This window comes from Carassius auratus, chromosome 41, assembly GCF_003368295.1.
Source record: "Carassius auratus strain Wakin chromosome 41, ASM336829v1, whole genome shotgun sequence".
Taxonomy (NCBI): Eukaryota; Metazoa; Chordata; class Actinopteri; order Cypriniformes; family Cyprinidae; genus Carassius; species Carassius auratus.
Genome location: NC_039283.1, coordinates 20,053,321 through 20,077,162, shown reverse-complemented (window position 1 = coordinate 20,077,162; position 23,842 = coordinate 20,053,321). Strand labels below are relative to the sequence as shown.

Sequence of the window (23,842 nt, the reverse complement as noted above, 5' to 3'; positions counted from 1 at the left end):
CTATATATTAATAAATACAATTATATTTAATTTTGTATAGTTTTATTGACTAATAGCTTGTGTAGGTTCATTACCTTTGCACATAAATAACACATTTTGTGTATTTAATCGCACACATAGTGTGCACTGTTAATGTCTGATCTGCATAAAAATTTTTCATACTGTGTTTTAACTTCTGTTTTTCCATGCAGTTCCGCCAGGAGTATTTGGACACCTTGTACCGATATGCCAAGTTCCAGTACGAGTGTGGGAACTACTCAGGTGCAGCGGAGTACCTCTACTTCTTCAGAGTTTTGGTATGTGTCTTACCACACCCCTGTCTTTAACAAATGACAGAGTTGTGTTTTCTAGCATTCTCCTCTTGGACGTTCCCAGCGGGGCAGTTTTCAAGAGCTTCGTTTTATTACGACACCCTTTCATTTTCTCCTTCGCAAATTGAAGCCATTAAATGCATTCTTGTTTAATAAGTTCTTGTCTAATGGACAAACAGTTTTATTTTGATGGAGAGTTTCCCTGTGAGTGTTAATTAAGCCAAGCGGTCACCCCATTGAGAGTTTGAATTATTGTCTCTGCTTAATATGGTTCTGCTTTTTTAGTGAGAGACTCTGCCAAATCCCATGAGTTATGAGCATTACGGATGCACTTAACATTGTGTTTTCCAAAATGACGCAGATAGAAAAAAGTGCACATGACTCGCTCACAGGTAGATTTTCTCAAATTAGAATCCAAATCCTTTTAATTTTGAAATGGTGTCATTTATCCATGTTATCCATCTGTTACAGCAAAACAGCACTTGAGGCAATCCAAAGAACTAAAAGCTCCTGATCTGTAATTACTTCTCAAAAGTGCCATCCCATGGCTTGTTAAATTCCTTGCAGGTCTTGAGTGCTGAAAAGAACTCTTCAAGGACTTGGTTAAGAGTTGTTTCAGAGCTATGTTTAGTGGTAGACTTCATAAGCTTATGGGGTTTATGGGCAGTGCTGCTCCTTATAGATGATTGGTGGGGATTTTGTGGCCTAATCACTCTTGATTTGACAGGATTCACCAGTTTTTGCAAGGTTTAAAGGTTACACAGCATGCTGCATATAGTACACCAAAAGCACGCTTTTCAACAGAAGATAACTAGAATTTGTGTTCTTCCAACAGGCAAACCATTTTGAGTGTTTTATTGAGCCAGAATCTTATTGGATAAAAGGATATTTAGGCCACATTAACAATGCAGTTGAATGAATCCCAAATCAAAAATCTTTTCCTTTTTTTTGGATCAGATTGTTTAAATTCTGATCTGGGAATAAATCCGATGTATCAGTGTGTCAAATTTTTTATTCATTTTTGTGATTTAAGGTATTTTAGTTTAGGTAAGTTCAATTTTTTTCACTAATCTCACGTGACATTTGTTATAATTGTGCTTATATTAACTGACAAAAATGGTTAGATGTGTTAAAACTATCCTAGATGACAGAAAAGTTATTTTAATAGATATTTAGAAATATCTATTCTATATAATTTATTGTTATCAACCATTTTTTTTTTATAATATTAATAATTTTATACTATTTTTGATTATTGTTAATAATAGTCATAATATAGGCTTATGTGGATGTATTAATTTTGTGTGCATTTATTATATTTTTCTGCATGTATATTAGGAAGATTTTAAGTAAAAAAAAAAAGAAAGAAAAGCTTTTCAAAACATTTATTAGAATTTTTAAGAATAACATATGAGTGTTTTTTTTTTTCTTGTTCATTTTTCATAAATTTTGTATCATTAATTGCTGACTGTTGAATTGTTGGAATGGAATTAAATTACAAATTTGAGTTGAATTTTTCAATGTTAAACATTCCAGGATAGGATTATTTTTGTACATGCTGGTTGTCGCCTGATGATCCCCTTGTCTGATATTGGTTACATTTAAAAGGCTAAGTGAACAACCTTACCAAAATATCTGATTTGATTTGAACGTAGAATTGTCTTTCGGTGTGCACCTAGCCTAGAACACACACATAAACACCCACAAGCTCCCTGCATAAGGATGACGACCAATTTACCTTTTTTAATGTTGTTGTCTGGATAAAGATCCAGGCTGTGATGCACCGAGGACCTTGGATTAAATAATTTTCACCAGTGGAATACTTTTGGAATCAGATAATACCAAAGTAGGTTTGTGGGGGAAGATAATTGCAGTTCACTGAGAGTACTGGCAGTATCCATGTTACATGTGCATACTCCTTATTTCCTCTATAAACAAAGGGCTTATTGCTGGGGCTCTGGTGTTTGTGGCTTCTCTCCCACTGCCTGTAGAAATGAGTGAAAGATGAACTTATGGGGAAAAGCATCTGGATGCTCAGGGCCCAGCGCAGTGCTGTCTAGCTAGTGGGGCGGAGGGCAAAAGACGGCTGGGAATGAACAAATTGACCTGCTCCTTTCTCTCTGGCCGCAGTATGTGGAGGTAGTCCAGTATCTTAAAGAGAGGTGCCCATTGTCAACGCTGCCCTGGGCCAAGAGTGTTTTAAGAGGCTCCATGTCTGGCTAAGTTATCGGACTCCCTTGCCGGCGAGTGTTTCTCACGTAACCACATAGCCTGCTTTCTCACACGGAATGCTCTCCTGTTTCTTCAGACCTGCTCTCACGTATGATTCACTCAGTCTACATTGTTGTTAAAAAAAGGCCAGGCATTTGCTAAGTGATGCTGTGGCAACAAGTGACCGAAAATAAATATTTTATTATATATGGAATGCATTTCAGAGGTGTGATGAAGACTGTTGTTTTGATTTGCAACATGTTTCCATTTGCAAATGATTTGCAGCATCAGTCACGCTTTTTCATGGTATCCGCGGGGTCTTGAAAAGTATTAAAAGGAGATAAATCAATTTTGGGAAAATTAAGACCCTTAAAAAGTATTAAAAAGTCTTATCACGGCTTTATAAAGTCTTAAACTGTTGGACCGCTAATTCAGAAAAAAATACTTTCAAAATTTGAGTCCCAAAAACATCCTAAAAGTGTGTGAATTTAGTCATTTTTATAAACCGGTCACGAACAGGAACTAGGGCTGGGACAACGCGTCGAGGTCATCGATGATGTCGACGCAAAAAATACGTCAACGAAAAATATGCGCATCGATTCGTCGACCTGTTTTTATTTCTCTAAAAAACGTTTGCAAAACGTTTACGTTATGTGCGCTGAATATATGCGATGGCCGGATCAACATTCTGTCCAACGTTATATAACCAATCCAGGGGTTTTTCTGCATTGATCTTTTTTTTTTTTTTTTTGCCGGCTGTCAAATCCTTATTTGATCTGCGCCTGACAGGACGCGTACGAGAGAGCCCCGGCTGCGCGCGCACTAACAGTCTTCAAACAACACAAGCGTTTCTTGCTCTCTCTCTCCCTCGTGCATATTAATCAAAATCATTAAACATGATAGAAAAAAGGCGAAACACCAAAGTTTCACGTGCGCTCGCGCACTCACAGTCTTCAAACTACACGAGCGCTTGCTCGCGCTCTCTCTCTCTCTCTCTCTCTCTCTCTCTCTCTCTCTCTCTCTCTCTCTCAAGTTTCACGTGGAGCATTCTGAGATTTTTTTTTCTCCATGACAGGCTGCTGGCTCCGACTGTAAATTTTTATTTATTAATTTTTTTGGAAAAGCACTCTCTGTATTAGCTTAAAGCCCTCAAGTTTACATTGGCTACTGTATTCTTTGTATTAGTATTAGTATTTTGGGTGACCTTTTTATTTAATGCTAGACATCAAGTTGTTGTTATTTTCATCTGAAAGAAGAACTTTTTTTCAGTAAGCTAGGCCCTATGTGTTCAGTAAGCGTGTTTTCAAGGCTTCAAGGTTTTATTGAATGCTATCTCTATACAAGAGCCAAGAAATGCATTCTTAGTCTTTTATTTTGTAATTTTAAGAGCAATAAACATAGATTGCAATCTTAAGGAATTCATGTTTTTTTCATTCAGATATGTAAATCAACATGTATAAATTGTTAGTAGTTAGTTGTTAGTAGTTCAAAATAACACTGGAGCCCATTGACTTTCACTGTATGGAACTTGACTTTCACAAAGACACTGAAACAATATTTGGGGTTGGGTAAGAATTTGCATCCCTGCTAAATAATGTTTTTTCCTTCAAAAAACAAAAAAAGTCTAAGGGTTTTTCTGTAAGTTTTTTTGTTTATTTGTATTTTTTAAAGAAATTCTGCTCTACTCATCATAGGAAAACCACATCATTGATATTGCGATCACATCAAGTGCTTTTGTGTAGATTAGACCGTTCACAGCAACCAACCTTGTTTATGCCATCATTGCTTAATCTAAATATAACAAAAACAGCTTCTAGAAATTCTCTCCCTGTGTATGTTTTTAAGCATTCATTGTTATCTTCTCCTTTAAAATTCCAGATGAAATGCTTTGAAACTCAATACCTTTTGTTTTCATCAACAGTGGAGAGATACTTGGAATATCCTTGATGTAAAAATGGATTTAGTTGAGCTTTCTCACTGAATACCTTTTTTACTTTCTTTGTCCACCCCTGTTCAAGCCGGACCTCTCATCTCCTCAGTCGGCTCCTAGCATGGGAGATGTCAGGCTCTAGAACCCCTCTAACGTGGGAAACACAGCCATTTAACGAAGGAAGCCAGGCTTGCAAAATCCAGACCCGAGGTCCTGTTACGGTGAGGGCCCGGTGCGAAAAGATCAACTTATTCATATCATCTGTTAATGCAGGGATTGGATGTTGAGAATAAAGATTAAGTGTCCCGTCGGATCCCCAGAACAGACAATTTATTGTTGCTGGTCAGTCATTGAAAATATGCCCATTTCGGAAGGCAGTGGAAACTCAAAGGTAACTTGTGGAAAAACCCAGGTATTGAAACTATTCTTGCATGGCCGCTGCTGAAAGCCAGTCAGTGTACAGAAAGCTGCCATAATGACATGGAGTGTCGCCAAATGTAGCAGGCAGGGACTTCCAGGAAAAAAAAACAAAACAAACACTTTTAGAAATGAAACATTGACCTTTATATTGGCAGAGAGGATGGCTTTTTCCCCATCTGTCCCTCCGAGCTGATCTCTGGGAGTTTTTGGGGTTTGACTGTTATTTAGACGCATCCAATTTGGGAATTTTGATCAAAGTGCTCTACTGTTGCAAGTGGATGGGTGATTGGATCTGTACTGTATGGATTTTTTAAACTGTTCCATGCTACTAAGTGTCAGTATGGAAATCTCAGAAGTATATTTTAACCCACCATAAATGTACTGGACTATCTTTTAGTGATATATTTATTCATTTATTTATAATATATCATTATTATATACAAAAACTATTATTATTATATACTAATTATTTTGTTATTACAAACTAACTGTATTTTGATACTTTATTGTAGACCCTTGTATCTTCCTGATTTCCATTTGTGTACATACTGTAAATGTATTTATTTGTTGTTGTTGTTATTATATACTTTTGCTTTGCTGCACTGCAAATACAAGCACACTGTATTTTATTTGTATTTTACTTTTTGTTATTGTATACTCTTGTATTGTTCAGATTTCCATGATGCTTTGTAGATGGCATCCTATTTCTAGTTTTCCTTGTGGAACTTGAGAGATTTGTCACAAAATATCCAGTGTTTCTTCCCATCCATATTTAATGATTAATGTGCATGAAGAGGGATATGCTCGTTCAGTCAGATTTCAGTGTATGCATAGCTCCTTATAACATTCAGAGCCTGACTTCCTGGTCGTCTGTGTGCCGCTATGTTTGTCACAGGTCATAATCACTGACTAGCCTCTGGCTATAGCTCCTCCCCCTTTTATTCATGAAACACACATAGATACTTCTATGTATTCAGCTCGCTAATCTGCAACACATTATCCTCACTTTGTTTGTTTGTTGTCTTTTTGGTCATAATTTAAAACTGATTAAGTTCCTTTGAAGCTGATTGTCTCTGCAGAGATAGACATGTTTCCATGTAAGAAGCTAAATGAGTATATTTCAGGGGTTTCATAACTCGATTCAGCAGGATGTTTTTCTTTTGCGCCAAATGTTCAGGAGATTATCACAATTGCTAGTTAACCAAGTTATTTAAACATTATTTTTAAGGGCCTGTTTCTGCTTAACAAGATATATGTTATCTGCTTCTGCTGTCAAAAAGTTTTATTCAAGGTAGAAGGTATAGCCTCATGAAAAATTAAATGCCTTTATTTGTCCAGCAAAGACCTACTCAAATGGTAAACACCGCTATCTATCCTCATCCAGTTTTTGTGATTAGTTTGTTCTTTGATTTGATTCGATGAATTTCTTTACCTAATGTCTGGACCTCATTCTCCCACTCCTCTACGAACAGAAGTTTTGATTAGCATCCCAGCACTCCAGCCCTGTCCACATCTCTGTGCTGATCAAAGCTTGCAGACATGTGTTAGGGCCAGTAACAGAGGCTGCAGCAGTAGCAGCACACATCATTAAAGACAATGCACTAAGCTCACCGCAAGTTCACGTGAACTTTGGAGAGCTTGTCTAACCCCATTTGTGTTCGATGATGTAGATATCAGAAAAAATGTATCTGTGTAGATATAACATGTATTTTTAGACTTTAATTAATGTCTGCTTCTGTATTTCATAAAGATACATTCCTGTTAATGTTTCAGTGATTTGAAGCCACTTTCATCTGTTAACATGACCCTCCTTATCCTCGAGATAGCACTTGACCCCTTGCTAGTTAAAGAGCACTTGTTTAACTTGAGTAATTATTTCCCAGCATTAGCATAGACAAGTTGGCCTTTAGCCTTTGGCTCTTGTCTGAGGACCTCTTCAACCTACTCACCTCAAAAACATCTTTTCTGAATTAAAAAAATATATATAAAACATAGACCCATTAACTAGATTTGTCTAATCATTATAAACCATCAGTGTAAAAAGATATACATTTTTGTTAATTTCTGACACTAAAACAAATTATTAATTTATTGGGGTCACGTGATATAGATGTGCTTTCTTACTAAAGTGAAATGCAAAACGACAGCAATGACTATCACAAAAATTCATCAAATTAAGTTTAATAAAAAGCTAAAGAGCCTTTCAGAATCCATTTCTTTTTCCCTTGCAAGCCCAATTCCCGAAGATGACATAATTTAATCCGTTTATCCACTGTAAATAAATAGTTCCTCTGGTGAGCAGCATTGCCAAGAAAGCTTAACTTTCAGCTGTGGGGAATGGTAGATGTCAGAAATGCAGTATTCAGAAAGTATTCAGTGTATTATTATAGTGAGTTGATTTGTTGTCTACCTTTGTTTATAGTGGTCCGATGTATTTTTCTATGTTTGTGCAGGTCCCCTCAACAGACAGAAATGCGCTGAACTCTTTGTGGGGCAAGCTGGCCTCAGAGATCCTGATGCAGAACTGGGAAGCTGCCATGGAGGACCTCACCCGCCTGAGGGAGACTATCGATAACAATGTAATGCCCCGCCACTCAGAATTCAATACCACACTCAGATTCCCTTACATAGGCCATAATATTGACCGCCTTGCATTTCAGCACAGCTCTGCTTCTGTTGTCGTTCATCCCCTCCTCTCCTCCACCTCCTCGATTCCTTCTCACCGCAACTCACAAGTCAAGCAAAACCTTAATTGCTGTGTTATGTCGGTGCAGCTTGATTTTTAATTGGAGGAATTGAGCTGGGAAAGAAGGGTTTGGCCTGGGGAGAAGTATGAGTAAATAAAAAATTTAAGTCTTTGGAGATTGTAAATTTCTATTCTGAACTTTTGATTTGTAGTGAGTCTGGAAGGCAGCGGAAGCCAATTGTTGTTTTTTTCAGAGTCAGAAGTTTTGAGGTCTTATTATGATCAAGTCACGATCAAGGGAAGCCACGTTTAAAAGGGATAGTTCACCCAAAAACATTTCATTCTTTTTTAACTTGCTATCATGATATTCCAAATCATTTATTTTTGTGGAAAATTAATACTTTATTTAACAAGTACACCGTAAACTTAAATTTAAATTGTTACAAAAGATCTCAATTTGAAATAAATGCTGTTGAAATATCTGTTCATGAAAGAATCTTTGAAGAAAAAAAATTCATTGAGAAAACTGTCATAGTTTTCACAAAAATATGAAGCAGCACTATTGGAGTTATGGCTGCTGAAAATTCAAATTTTATAATATATTCAATGGACAACAGCTATTTTAAATTGCAATAACATTTCGGAGTATTACTGTTCTTACTGCATATTTGATCAAATAAATGCAGCCTTGGTGAGCAGGTTTTTTTGTTTTTTTTTTGCATAAAGCTATCTTATGAATTCAAAACAGCACATGAGCCAAGTGGAGTATTTTATGGTGCTTCAGTGGTTCTTTTTCTCAGTTCCTAATTATTTGTAATTTAATTGAATGACCAGCACATTCATTTCAAAAATATATTTTTGTTTTCCATGGAAAAATAAACTCATATATTTGGAACAACATGAGGCTTAGTAAATGACTATTTTAATTTGGGGTTGAACTATACCTTTTCAATTATTTTTAACACCTCATTTTTTTTTTTTCTCTATAGACAGTAAGTTCTCCTCTTCAGTCTCTCCAGCAAAGGACTTGGCTGATCCACTGGTCTCTCTTTGTGTTCTTCAACCACCCCAAAGGAAGAGACAACATCATCGAGCTTTTCCTCTACCAGCCACAGTAAGCACCTTCTGCAGCTGCTCGTTTTCCATCTGGGATTTGGTTTTGCTTTGGTTTGACTCTAATAAAAAAAGGGATGAGGTAGGAAGAGAGCACGAGTCCAGGTTGGAAAGCCCGCCACAGTCCACAAACAAAACTGCTGATGCTGGGCTCACCAGCCAGCCGCTCACAGGCCCACGACCCCAGCGGTCAGCTTGAAAATGAGCCTAGCAGCTCGGACAAATGCTGACAATAGCAAATGGGCTGCTTAAGTCACGTGTTCAATGTTTTAAGCCTCTTTAAGCGATGTAGTTGAGCCTGGACAAGTCTGTGTGTGTGTGTGTGTGTGTGTGTGTGTGTGTGTGTGTATATATATATATATATATATATATATATATATATATATATATATAGATAGATAGATGGATAGATGGATAGAGATATAGATATATAGAGATATAGATATACATGTTACAAATGATTTTAAATATAAAATATGTAGTAATTCAATACATTTATTGGCACATATATATATATATATATATATATATATATATATATATATATATATATATATATATATATATAAAATTAATTTAAAATTAGAAATAAATTAATATTAAAATATACATTCGAAATAAAAGAAAATAAAACATTGTTTTGAATATTTAATAAAAACTTGTATTTATATGTTACATATACTACTACCAGTATAAAAAAAAAAAATGTTGTTAGAATTTCTCACAAGTGGGTAATTAGTCTCTGCCCCAGCTACTTGCTATAAATTGGCTGTAATCTGGGGCTTTTTGTTGCTTGTAAAGGACTTAACACATTTAAGGGCTACAAGGTTCAGTGGTGTAGTGTGCACCATAGTGCAAAGGAGCTTTAAGGGTCTACTAGATTTCTTTTTATTTTATTGTATTTTTTTAAGTAGGTTTCCACCAGGTGCGTAATGTTGGAATCTTGATCTACTAAATGTTTCTACAATCCATCTATTTTAAGGCCATGCTTTTCGCTGTTGTACAACAGTTCACTGTTGTGCACTGTTGTGGAGCCTAATGCATACACTGTACGAAGACAAAATAAACTTATCTGTATCTCAAGGCGGGCATACACTGTGCGAAATCTGATGGTCGGAAGATCGTATGACCATGTTACAAGAGTTATGGCTCTCCGTACGACTGAAAATCGTACGGACGAGGTGACACAATTTTACTACCTGTCGATTTCCGAAGTAATCACACGAAGTAAAACACGCAACTTGTACACCCGCCTTAAAATGTTGTTTTTGACTAGCTTCTACCAGCACAGATGATTAAGGGTGACCAGTCTAATAATTAGTCATTAGTACCTGACCATAGTGGGTAAAAAGACCGATTGAGTTGTCCTATTGTGCTGTCGCTAGCTGGAAAACTATATTTTGGTTTGGCTTTTTCCTTCCGTTCAAGAATGCAGTGTGCTGTTTTAAGGCCAATGACCTGTGGCTGGGAACCTATTTTGAATGTTTGACCTGTTTTTAAGACCATGGCTTTGGGCATAGGTGCTCATTATAAAATAAAATTAAAAAATGTTCATTAAAACCGCTCCAAAAAGGTACTTCTAATTTGCGGTTGGGCTCGTCAGATCAGAAGTCTTTCAATGCTGGCAGCATTCTTTTCACTTTTAGTTCTGTGTTGTTCTCTCACCTCTTCTGCCTTCAGCTTTTATTTGCAGAGCTGTGGTCATGAAGAGCAATTAGACCCCATAAATCTGAATCTGTGTGTAATTTACTGCATTAGATACACTGCGTTTTGTACACCACAACAGTATTGCGTTCTTGGAGGATAGATACATTGATTGTCTTGTTTTAGTTGGAAAACAGCAACATGGTCTGTTTTAGGCCCTGTGAAAAGACCTTTTGTTTTCTGTTCTTGTCCTTTTTGTTATTCTTGAAGTTTTGTTGACAATTAAGCTGACATCAGCTTGTGGCATTCAGGTTCATTTCATAGTTGTTTGGCCGTCTTTCAGGATAAGGTAAGATCCAGTGCTATCGGCCTGAAGATCGTACATGATGTAGTTGCGCCGTCGAGCATTTGGCCAAAACAGAAACCAATTTCTTTTTTTTCTTTTTTTGTGCAGGAAAAACGATACCAAAGATAGGCTATCATATAATATGCTCCAACCAAGTCCAAGGGCAGTTCGAGAAAGAATATTGTCACAAGATGACCTATGATGTAGGTGCAAACAGGAAAGCTAATGCCGCCGAAACACTATCCCGACCAGCGCAGAGTGGATTCAGAATTTCACTTGATTTACCTCTAATTCCCCTCCTCCCTCCAGATGCATCATGAAATTGGAACCGCACCACCGTTCCTTTCTTTGCTTCATTGCTACCTTTTTCTCTCCCTGGTCTCTTAGCCACCAAATTAGGGCTGCAATGACTAATCAATTATAAAACTAATTTTACATTTAACCTTTCGGTTTCGAATAAATGCCGTTCTTTTGAAATTTCTATTCAATGAGTCCCATATTAATTGTTTCCATAAAAGAATAATCTTTTTCAACTTCAATCTTTCTTCCAAATCAGCATATTATTATGATTTCTGAAAGCTCTTGTTACTCTGAAGAATGGAGTAATGGCCGCTGAAAATTCGGCTTTGTCATCACATCTTTCAAAAAAGTATTTTTTAAATTGTAATATTTCACAATATTAAAGTTTTTACTTTATGCTCACCAAGGCTTAATTAGATCAAGTCTTTTAATGTATGTTTAGAGTAAAACAAATTTTAAAAAGATAGCTACACACGCAACCATTCAAATTGTTGCAAATTGTAAATGTTTTCACTTACATAAGTTTAATTTATTGTATTGAACAATCATACAATGAATAAATTCACTATTTTTTAAAGCATTTAAAATCGCTTATTTTAAATTTAATTTAATTTTTACTTGAAATAGAGTAATCATGTTATTGTGAAAATAATTAGGTCAGAATTGTAGTAATACAATTTTCAGAGGAAGGAGAACATTCTACTTTTTACTTCTTTCTAGTTGACACTTACTTTGTAGCATTCCTTATTTAAACTGCTCTACAGGAACTACAGGAAAGAACACTTAGAGAGAGAGAGAGAGGTGAGACATGACGCGGACCGGACTCAAACTCGGGTCAACTGCACAATCAAGACCTTGATCCATTATTACAATCTTAACTTAAATAACGAGCTCCGCAAGTAGTGACTACTACTTCCTGTTTTGCCCTCTTCCTTGCGAAGTCATTTAGCAACTGATTAAGCCGTATCATGGCTTTGGTCGTAGCTGTCGGGCTTGGTTAGATAATGTTTTTTTCCCCCTGTTCGAAGCCCAGATATGGCATCATGACTCATGTGAGCAGTCTGGCCATCGGAGCCTCCCTGGGAGAACGAGTAGGTGTAAGTTAATCAGGAGCACAGCATGAAGTGTTGTGGTTTGCCATGAAGTCAGACAACTACAAAGGGAGGAGAGACCGAAGGCTGCGCCAACTGGGATCACACGCCGCCAAAGCCCGCTGCTGTTTTTAGCTTCAACATCACAAGTGCCACAGGCCCCCTTGTCCCTTTAATTGTTTTGGCTATTTAAACCATCCGGCAGGACCTCCAAAGGACATGCGTTTCTCTGTGCTGATCCATAAAGGAGCTTTAGGGCCTGGCCAAGGTTGAGCAGCGCCCCTTATTCCTTGAAAATAAATTTAATGAAGGGGGTGGGTGGGGGCTCAAAGATGTTCGTACAGATAACACAGGCGCGGAGGCCATCTTCCTAATTTAAGTAATGTTGAGACACAGGAGCTCTCAGCCCTATGACAAGGTATCTGTTGTATGTGTGCTTTTATAATTTTTTGGTTTTGTCCATATAAGAAAGCTCTTGCATGTGTCTTTAGTCAGTAGGGGGAACTTTGTCTTGGGTTGTAATAGTAGTGATATGTAGCTTTCATTCTTGGAGAAGCCCACAGCTAGATGACCTGTGGCTGAAAAACAAGTCCATGGTGTATAGTGTTTCACTGCTCTGCAGGCCTGAAGCTGGTGATCCATGTCTAGAAAGGGGCTTTTCCTTTTTCCTTCCCTCCACAGTGGGACCAGTGAACAGATATGCTTTCTTGTTCATGTGTTTAATGAGAATCTGCAAGTTCACTATATGAGAACTCGCTGGAAAACGATGTCCAACCTCGACAAATTACATGTTGTAGTTTTGTGTTTTCATGTAGAGATCATAGCTGTCCTTCAAGCATGTGACCGTTGTTTATTTTTCTGTTTACAGATACCTCAATGCTATTCAGACCATGTGCCCACACATACTGCGCTACCTGACCACAGCCATCATCACTAACAAGGACGTCCGCAAGCGTAGGCAGGTGCTAAAGGATCTGGTGAAAGTCATCCAGCAGGTATTAGGCAGGACTTGGTTCTTCATTTATGTTTTGCTTTGTCCTGCAGTCAATTTCTGTTCTTTTTGTTTTATTTATTTATATATAGATAGATAGATAGATAGATAGATAGATAGATAGATAGATATTAGTAGTGATGCATCATTAAAAAGGATATATATTGAATTAAAAATACAAATATCATAAATGTGTAATTGCGTAAACATTATATATTATGTTTAATTTTATAAAATGTTTATACTAGTTGATTTAAAAACTATTTGCGTTTGAGTTAATGATTAATTCACTGTATTATTTGTTACATTATTTTGTTCCTATATACAAGTAATTTTTCCAATTATTTTTAATTAATTTTGCAAACAGTAAATGGAGAGTTCCCATACATATGTATGTAAATATATTACTTTTTCATTTTTGAAACACTTAAATGTTTATACTAGATAAATACAATTAATTCATATTTTTGAATAAATGAATTCACATTTTTATTATATTATTTGTTACATTAATTTCTCTTTTATTATTTTATTATATATAGTCTTTAATTATTAAATTTTTATTAATTTTACGAACACAATGAAACGTGTGCCAAATATTTAAAAACAATTGTTTTTCTATTGTCATTGCAGGGAATTTTATACCTCACTGCTTCTGTAAAAATGAATGAAAAAGTGTATTGGCCTGAAAATAAAAGCTCTGTTTATCTATGTGCCTCCTCAGGCCGTGTGAGTCTTGAACCCATTAGATTTGATGAATGGCGCTGGACAGTCTGATTGTAGAGTTCCTATGTCTCCGTGTCCAACAACAGTAGCTTCTTCAGCGATCAATGACACTGAAATCCAAATAAGCGTGTCCCTGCAGCCTTTGCATAATCACTTAAACATGTGTCCTGAGGTGCTCACCATTTCCTCTCTCATGGTTACTTAAGCATCCATGGTATTTAGATCTAGGGAAGACCCAGAGACTATCAAATATCCAAATCAGGCTCATCCCATAACTTCCTCTGCAAAAGGGAATGTACCAAGTCTTTCAGCTTTTGGTTCTTTGCAGACATGGCACATTAGACAGGTTTTTGCTCATTATTATATACAGCCAGGTTGTTAAAATGTTAGTTGAACTAAAAATTAAAGTTCTCTTGATGATCTGCTCACCTTTATATTGTTGGAAATTGAAACTAAGATTTTCTTTCTATTATGCAACACAGAAAATATTTTGTAGAATGTAAAAGCTGTTATTTTAAATAAACAGAAAAGGTGAGTTGTTCAGTCTGTTTGTCAAAACTAAAAATGTAATTGACACTTTCTAACATTTGAATCAAATGAATAAAGTGGTACCCACAGGGGAAGCTACTAAGACTCTTATTAAATCTAATAGGTTAATCAATTATTTGTTCTTTTCAGACCAAAATTATTCCTAGACACAAATTTAGAGTCAAATTAGTCATTCACTTCTTGGTGTTTCCATTGAGCATTTTTGCTTGAAATTGCAAAAAAAACAAAACAAAAAAAAAAACAAATAAGTAAATGAAAATATTTAAATAAAAATCTTAAAAATCAAAACAAAACTGATGTCAAGTAAAATAATAATAATAATAATAATAAAAAATAAAAAGCCATAAAAGTAATCCATATAACTTGTGCACTGTTTTCCAAGTCTACTTAAGGACCGTTTTACTATTAAAATCATTCTCATTATTTCTGTAGGCAAATTGACTGTCAGCTAGTGCCAACTAAGAAAATGCAAACGCAAAACAGCTTGGCGACAGCCACGTTTGTAACCACAAGATGAAAACAGCAGTAATTTTTTGCTTGAATAGCTGATATTAGTTCTGCTTTTAATGTGAAATTTTAGTAGTTAATAAAACACTGACATGCATGTCATCGAGAAGATTTACAAAGAGAAATGCACCAGTTTAAGAACCAGCATGGCAGGTGAAAAGCAGTTTTCATTTGTGCTTTCCCCTTAAAATGCATACTTTTTTTCTTTTATTATCTTCTTTATAGGAGTCGTACACCTACAAAGATCCCATCACAGAGTTTGTGGAGTGTTTGTATGTGAACTTTGACTTTGATAGTGCTCAGAAGAAGCTGAGAGAGTGTGAGGCGGTAAGTTCCAGCTGTCTTTTCCTGTTTCCTTTTTATTAGCTTGTTTCTCAGCATGTCCTTAAAAGCATGGCACACCATCCTCTTTATAAGGACTTTGTAGATTGATCGTATCTTCTGTCATGTTCCTATTTTTCCAAAAGCACACGATACATAACCTAAGATTCATAACATTTCACAACAGGTTCCATTAGCGAAAGCATTTGAAGAGACTATCCTTCTCCTTAGACGTTAAGCTCATCCTTCACTACTTGTCTGGCCACAAAAAGCCTTTAGCTTTGTAATTTATGCAGATTATGCCTCAGTTTCCCTGATGATGAGATGTGATGTCATCACACAATCTCCGACCTCTGATTGGTCAGAGGTGACCTCTGAACTTTCCTAGAACTGGTGATAGTCATTAGTGATGCTGTGTGTCACTTTTCTGCAGCCACAAAAACATCCTACCCTTCTGTTTCAGGCCCTGAAAGGGGTCTTAAAGCACAGCGGTCTCTGCATGCCATGGTGTCATGGGCAGCTGTGGAAGTGGGCCCCTGAAAGAGCCTCTGACTCACCATTTGTCATGTTTTTATGATAGCTGGTAATTGTCAGATCAGTGGGATGGTTAACAAGAAGTGCTTTTGGTGAGCAGAGGCGGACACACGCACTGGAAAGAGCTTTTGTGGTACAGACAAGCCAGTGATATGTATTTTTGTTCTCCTTTATAAATGGCCTTTTATAATGGTCACTTCATCAGTTTTCACCCTTGCACTGCTGTATCATTCTTTCTGTTTTTACAGTTAAACTACTGACTTATAGTGGAAAAACAGCACCAAAAACAAGACTCCCCTCAAAAAATGAAAAATGTCATTGTAAATATCACTCCAGCCCTACGTAAAAGCTTCAGTCTACCCTCAACATATTCTTCACGATTTCTCCTTTCTAACATTATTTTGAGTTCTAAAACAGCGGTTCTCAATTCCAGTCCTCGCGACCCCCTGCTCTGCACATTTTGTTTCTCTTATGGCTTCAGACATTTGTTCTGTTCGAATGTAAGTGCCCTGCGAAATGGAAAGCACAGGATATTCCGCCATGATTCCAGTTCGAAGCGAACATGTATGTTCCATTCAAAGTGCACTGAAGTCTGTGAGTCATGAATTAAAATTTTGTGCAAATTGGTGAATGAGCTCAGAGAGTAGGAAGCAATGGACACTGTGTAGAGACCATGTCAATGGGAACACAGTTCATGCATGGAGTGCACTTCTAACGAGCTGATTATCTGAATCAGGTGTGTTAACAGATATACAAAATATGCCGAGCAGGGGGTCGCGAGGACTGGAATTGAAAGCCATTGTTCTGAAAGATTTTAGGCTGCTGGTACAAAAGCCCAAATTTGTGAATGTACTGTACTTTTTTTTTTTTTTAAGGGCTTTAGTAAGAGAGGATGTTTTTCTCTTTGCAATACATTGGTTTTATCATTACCATAGTGTAGGAATAGTGCAAAACTTTTGCTACCATGCCATTGAAGACATCGTTGGCACAGCACCGAGATTTGTTCGCCATTCTGGCCATGGAAAACATTACATTTCTAAATGCACCTAAATGCATTTGGTAAGATGCCCCGCAAACGTGCCAAATCTTAAATGGCAAGAAGTATTTTACTTTGAATAAGAAAGTCTCAGTGTGATAAAAGCCAGAAGTGGCCTTCAGCCGCGTTCTTGGTTGCAGTAAACACATTACATTACAAAGATTCATCCCAAGCATAATTAGCTTGAGTGCCTGTAGCCTAGTGTGCACTTATGTCGAAGATCATTCCTGCTCTCTGAATTATGAATTCAAAGACTAGTTACACTGCCCATTGTGTGCCGTTGCCTAAAATAAAACAGTTCAGTTTTGTTTAGCAACAAGCACCTCATATGTTAAAGAGCAGGCTTTTTATAGGAGAATGGAATAACCCAACTTGAAATGGGAACCTTCCTAAAATGCTGACATGATTTATAAACATTTACTTCTGTGAGAGTGCCCATTTGATCAGACCAGCTGTTTTTCATTCCAGTCGTTTATCGTCAAGAAGCAGAGAGTAAAGCGAGGTCCAAATCTCCAGGAGTCATTTTTTTTGGGGGGGGGGGTCTCTGAAGCTCCAACTCATCGAGTCATTTGGGGGATCTCTATTACACTTTGCATGCTCAGAGGCCAGGCTTTGTAAGACTAGCAGTAATTAGCACACCTGCATCTGTCAGATTTCGTGAGAACCCTCCGGCTACCTGACCTCCAGAACCAGGCATGTCCTACAATGAGAGCTCAGCCCAGACACTGCGTAAATGGTCATTAATTAGTCCTGACCCTGATTATGAAAGCCTTAGGCATTATCAAGATCACAAGCTGCAAAAAAAAAAGGTTAATTATGTGGCATGTGAGCATAACTGGCTAGACTCAGATTTATGTCAGCTTTAAATGCTCGCAAATTCAGTCTGATTGAGTGGTTGCTCGACTTTAAATAAATTTATGCATTTAGCAGACGCTTATCCAAAGCGACTTACATTGCATTCAGGCTAACAATTTTTCCTAACATGTGTTCCCTGGGATTCGAACCCCCAACCTTGCGCTTGCTAACACAATGCTCTACCACTTGAGCTGCAGGAACACAAAAAAATATATAATTTCTGAGTTGCCCGTCTACAACACTCCAAGGCTTTTCCTGTTAGACTGCCGAAGCCTCGTGGGTCATCAAACTGTCTACACTCAACCATTTTTTGCTCGTACTAAAAGAAACTTCATCTGCTATATGCATGCTTTTTTCACACACTACCTTACAAAAATTCATAATATTTCCCCCCCCCCCCCCCTGCCGACTGCCGAAGCCTCGTGGGTCATCAAACTGTCTACACTCAACCATTTTTTGCTCGTACTAAAAGAAACTTCATCTGCTATATGCATGCTTTTTTCACACACTACCTTACTAAAATTCATATATCCCCCCCCCCCCCCAAAAAAAAATATTTGTTCAAACATACAGTGTGAATCTGATTCTTCAGCATAGTCAAGTCTTTAGTTTCACAAAATTATTTGATGCTCAAGAAACATTTCTTATTATCTGTGTTAATAAACAGCTAATGCTTAATATTTTTGTGGAAACTGTGATACATATTTTTCATGATTTTTGATTTCAGACAGTTCAACATAACAGCATTTATTTGAAGTGGAAATATTGTGTAACATTATAGGAGTCTTAACCTGTCACTTTTAATCAATTAAATTGTTTTTTTATATCGTACTGACCCCAAACTAGATGTCTAAAACAACCTAAAATTACAGTATCCGTTGTTTACAAGCAATTCTTTAGCATATCATCAGCACCCATGGCTCCAGAGATTCTGCAGTCTTGTGAATCAGTCCAACTGGACATGGTCCTGGATCTGTAGAGATTGACCCCATAAGTGTTCTGGAGTTTCTTCAAGCTGTGGATCATCACATAGCTTACTTTGCACCTTGTGATTACCTTGCTTATCCAGTAAGCTTTTGTAATTTTATCTTCTTCAGTTGATCTATCTCAGTGGTGAGGGGCTCAATGGTTTGGGCTCATGATGTCTATGTCTATGCAGAAAACATAGATCCAAGCCTATATAACTCTCTTTTCAATCTGTTTGAAGTCTGAAAAAAAGCTGCTCTTTAAGATTCCAGTAAGTTAAGCTGAAATGTAAAAAAAAAAAAAAAAACAGTTTGTGCTTCTTTGTAAATCTTCGTAGCCTTTTTCTCTTCCCTCTTACAGAAAAACCTCAACAGTAATTATAGCACTTAACTAAACCGTTATCAGCGTAAGATAAGACATTGTCAATGATGAAATGTGTGTTGGCTGATGTTGGCCGTGTAGTTGGGATTTCTTCAACTTCAAGCAGAACCACAAACCTACCATAGCAGTTCTCAAAGCCTAAGCAAAAAAAGTGGGGGCTGTCGGTGCAGACGTGCACATGAAGACACGGGACGGGGGACTGCATGTGAACAATGAGGGGACAGCAGGGGCTCACAAATGTCTTCAGCGGTGTGGAATGCACTGACTATTTGCATTTTGACTGCAAGGTAAAGCACACCAGGTCTCTGCAGGATGTGGGGGTTTAATATGTGGTGATCAGAACTCAGCTGCTTTAAGTGTCTGAGATTGATAGAAGATGATAGTTGAGACTTTAGAAAGTAGTGGCACTGTAAATTGGTTCCACCGTGTAGCCCGGTGGACCCTGCGGCAACGGGCAAGACAAATGGTGATAAGTCACAGCCATAGCGGTGAATTTGGTGGCTGGCTCTGTTCCTGCCTCGTTTCATGTGAGGAATGTGGAATTTCGAGATCTGCGGTTAGTTTAGAGTGCTGAGAATGACCCCAAAATCTTTTTTTCTATTTTCTGTGTTTCCAGATAATGGTTTTCTCCTATGAGGATAGCATTAAACACTGTCATTTGTGTTAGCTGCCTGTAGGCCTCTCTTGCTTTAACTTGCAGCTATGAATTCATTTCCAAAATTATATTTTAATTTGTCTTGCTTTTGGCTTTTTCCCCCCATACCCTTATTCCCCAACCAGGTGCTATTACAGAGACCTCAGGATGAAGTGGAAGTGTTTTCATTTCACTTCTGAGTTTATATAAACTTCCTGTTCTGCTCCTTGTCCAGCTTAGCCGCACTTTTCTGTCTTCCAGCAATGGTTGGTCGTTCCCACTGCTCCTAAAACATGTGACAATAAGTGCATTTATTGCTAACACCTGAAAAATTACATAAAACTTTCAGATTTTCTTTTTACATCAAAACGTAGAAAGATGCTTCCTTTATATTTTACAAATAGTATTTATACTATTTATACTTTTCACAACAAATGCACTAACTGAATACATTTAACATGCACTAACTGAATACATTTACATTTTCATTTTTCAAAAAGGATGCTTTAAACGTATCCAAAGTAACAAAATGGTTTCAAATAAATGCTGTTCTTCTGAAATGTGTTCATCAAAGAATCCTTAGAGAGTTTATCATAGAGTAATGGCTGCTGAAAATTCAGCTGTGTGACCACAGGAATAAATTACATGTAAAAAAAAATACATAAATATAGAAAATGATTATTTTCAACTAATCAATTTTTACTGCATTTTTCATCAAATACATGCAGCCTTGGTGAGTATAGGAGACTCTTACAAAATCTTACAGACACCACAAATTTTGAAATGTATGTCATGAAAATAAAAAGCCTTCATATTTAGGGGGTAATACAGAGGAATCATCATATGTGGGGTTCTGTGGCATTAAAAAGTTTGAAACAATGTGATTTAAGGCATTTTCTTGAACTTACATGTTTTGTAGCATAATCAACATTAAATTGAATGCATTTTCATGAACGGTGTCTAATGCAAATATTTGTATCTTTTAAAGGTGCTGGTGAATGACTTTTTCCTCGTGGCCTGCCTTGAGGACTTCATCGAAAATGCCCGCTTGTTCATCTTTGAGACCTTCTGCCGAATTCACCAGTGCATCAGTATAAGGTGAGTACTCGGATTTCGATGTAGTACAAAGTAACTTTGCTGGATCATGTAACACAACATTGAAGTACCATTTAAAGTGAACTAATTGATGGAAAAATTGGCAGGAATAATAATAAAAAAAAAAAAAGGGAGCAGGTCTAAAATTGTGTCCACAATGTGGGAACGCTTCCTGTTTCCTCTCTTCCATTCCCACTCCACTCTCTGATAAGTTTTATTACCCAGTCTGCTGGAGGAAGCATGTCCAGAGACAGGCTGCCAGCACCTCGATCACACACATGGAGACACATTCAGAACCAGACATCCCAGGCACATCCACCCATCTGTTTTAAAGCATGTCTAAAGGGTCTACATATTGGCCCTCATGAGGATCTCAATGGCTGCATCCTGTCTGTGGATAACACAGCAGATTTTTCTCTTCTACGCCCCACTTACTCTATTGTCTGTTGTATCTTGTCACTTCCTTGTTAGGCCTGTAACATAGTGTCATTTTGAGATTTTTGTCCACACCTATTCATTTATAGCAAAACCAAAGAGCAATAATGTCACAATAAAAAAAAAGCAACTAATCAAGGTTAATTAACAGTGATTTATATTGTCCATTGATACACATGGTTCAATAACCACTGACACGATGCGTCTTCTGAACTCCTCATAGACTCTGCGTCCAGATGAATACGGCAGGTGTTTTATTACCACTTTACTCTGGTTGCGCTTTTTTATTACCCCTTTTACGGTATTTATGCGGCATCGTAGGCTTCCAGTGAAGACATGCAATGGTTTCAGTCCTCAAGATTTTTTCCATTGGTGGAAAAGAAGTGGTCTGTAAGGAAAGGGAGGTTTGGGCGGGTGTCACTGGTTTCCCTCTGCCTGGTTCCTATTAGCCTTCCAGTGACGGAGTGTAGAGCAGAGAGGCCTCGTTGCCCTCCTGCCTGTTTAATGAGCTTTCATAACTAGTAGTCTTTGAGCATCTGTCCTGCATTCTTTTCCACCATCGTGCCAAGCAGAATGCACTTGACGTCAAACTGGAGAAAACAGGTTGCATCTACCTCAGGGGATTTAAGACATTCTGTAATTCCCGATAGGAACCATGTTCGCAAATGCACACGCTCACCCAACACAATACCCATATTCCACATTTGATGAAAGCCCTGTGGAAGTTTTCTTTTTGCAGTTTCTCCAGCAGTGCACATGCAAACATAGTTGTAGCCATTCGGAATCTGTTATTTCTATTCTTACCGCACACCCGGCGATCAAAAAATGGCCATCCCCAGGTTCTCACTCTATTTTCATGCTTCATTGTACAGCCTAATTGCTCGCTCGCATTTTCTGAGCTGCGTAAAACCGAGAAGGGCTGGAGTCAAGGTTGAAACATGGAATGTGATCAGGCCCTGTCCAAACCTCCAGTTGTAGATAGTCTGGAATTGATTTGGAGTCCTGGCTCTTTTTTTTGGCTGTCTCGTTGCAGCTGAATCCATTTTCTTGTCAAAGGCTAAAAAGGTAATGCTCAACTATGAAACTGAATTGTGATTGCCGTTTAACTGATCAAGTTAGTAGCTCAAATGAGTCACCTGAAAGGCGGTATAGGGGATTGGTGAACATCCATTTTGGTCTACAAATGCATGTCACTGAGACAGTATGCAGACGTCCTCTGCAGCTAATTGTGGGATCAGAAATAATGTATGCCAGTTTTGCAGCACTTTTATGTTTACAGTCAGTGGCCTTGAATGAGTAGGCAGGCTTGTTTTTTTGTTTTTTTTTCTCTCTCAGCATACACCAAAAAATACCACAACTACAAATGGCTTTATATATATAAAAATGTCTGTGTAAAGGCTCTATTTGAAATCTGGTTTTATGAGTTGCACTTACGATGGTATTTGCATTTTTGTGTCTTTAATTTGGCATGCAGTGGCCCTGATTTGAGCAGAGACTTGATGAGAAATGTTTGATTTTAGTTGGATAATGTCTCCAATCTTGTCATCTGTAAATCATTGTGATCTTTTACAGTCCACAGTAATTAATTTAGCAGTTGTTGTATTTCGTCTGCATGTTTGTTTGTTTTTGATTTCCTTAATGCCGATTTGAACTAAGAATTATAATGAAAGATAACTGTATTAGCATCTACACCAAAAACGATTTTTTATTACAAGCTTGTGTACAGTTATGTCATCTGCTGCTTTAAATGATTTAAATAATACATATACTAATGAATTCATAATTCAGGTTACATCCCTTAGAGGGATAAGCACATTAAAACTACAAAAAATATCTTATTACAGAGAAGAGAATGTTTAGTGGGATAAGGGAATCCGTTTTACCCCAAGCTATAAAGCAGGGATCACTTCCATTGACTTTCAACGACTTTCGTGCGTTCATATGGAAATGTTTAACAATGCATTTGTTTTAAGTCGACTATGGTGAAAACTACTGCAGTACAGGTCAGCACTATATCAATTCACAGCTGCCCTTTTAACAGTCTACGGCTCCTGGAGTGAGACCGGTTGCCCCAGTCCCACCGGCCTGGAATTGGAATTGGATAAATCAACTGCGAGGAGCTGGTACATGTAAGGTGAAAATGATCCTTACCTTCCACCCCCCAAACCCAGAGGACCAGGTTCAAGTCCATGTAAAATGAGACTGCAGTGAGAGTAGTCAAACTGCTTGGCTTAATCTGCCCTGTCAGGCACTTATGCTTGAGTGGATCGTTCACCCAACCTCTTTCTTTTCCATAATTACTTCTTTCAGTGTTTGTGTATTTTTGGTTTCAGTTTAGACTTTCATAGTAGTGGCAAGCACGTGTAAGTACTACCTTTTCCCCCCTTTCTCATTTTAAAGACGAATTTCTGTTTGACCTTGGTCTCTGGTCTCTGTCTAAGCTTGTCCAGAGGGTCAAGAGGAAACACGATCTTATTTGTTTTGAGTTGATCTCTGACTCTAGCTTGACTGACACGTGTCACCACTTAATTAAATCAGTAAAAATAATATTTCGTGCATCTTTAGAGTAAATCGGCACTATGTTTGTTTAAGCTGTTTAATTATTATGTGATTGACTCCAAAAACCAGTAAGTTGGCTGATGATGAACTCTTTGGCATTTCCATTGATTTTTTTTTTTAGTAAAAGCTGACAAGTCTGCTTCATTTCAGACATGGTCTAGTCCTCTAGGTCTGCGGGCCTGTAATGGATGTACAGCTATC

At 37.5% G+C, this 23,842-nt stretch overlaps 1 protein-coding gene across 1 annotated transcript in view; it reads left to right on the top strand.

Annotated features, from left to right (window-relative positions):
- The window catches only part of eif3ea (eukaryotic translation initiation factor 3, subunit E, a), a 41,285-nt gene that overhangs the window by 14,000 nt on the left and 3,443 nt on the right, over positions 1-23,842 (top strand). The window contains exons 5-10 of the mRNA XM_026227547.1: positions 192-296; positions 7,326-7,451; positions 8,548-8,672; positions 12,921-13,047; positions 15,051-15,152; positions 20,541-20,650. Of these exons, the coding sequence (XP_026083332.1) occupies positions 192-296; positions 7,326-7,451; positions 8,548-8,672; positions 12,921-13,047; positions 15,051-15,152; positions 20,541-20,650 (695 nt within the window). The remainder of the gene's footprint in view (positions 1-191; positions 297-7,325; positions 7,452-8,547; positions 8,673-12,920; positions 13,048-15,050; positions 15,153-20,540; positions 20,651-23,842) is intronic.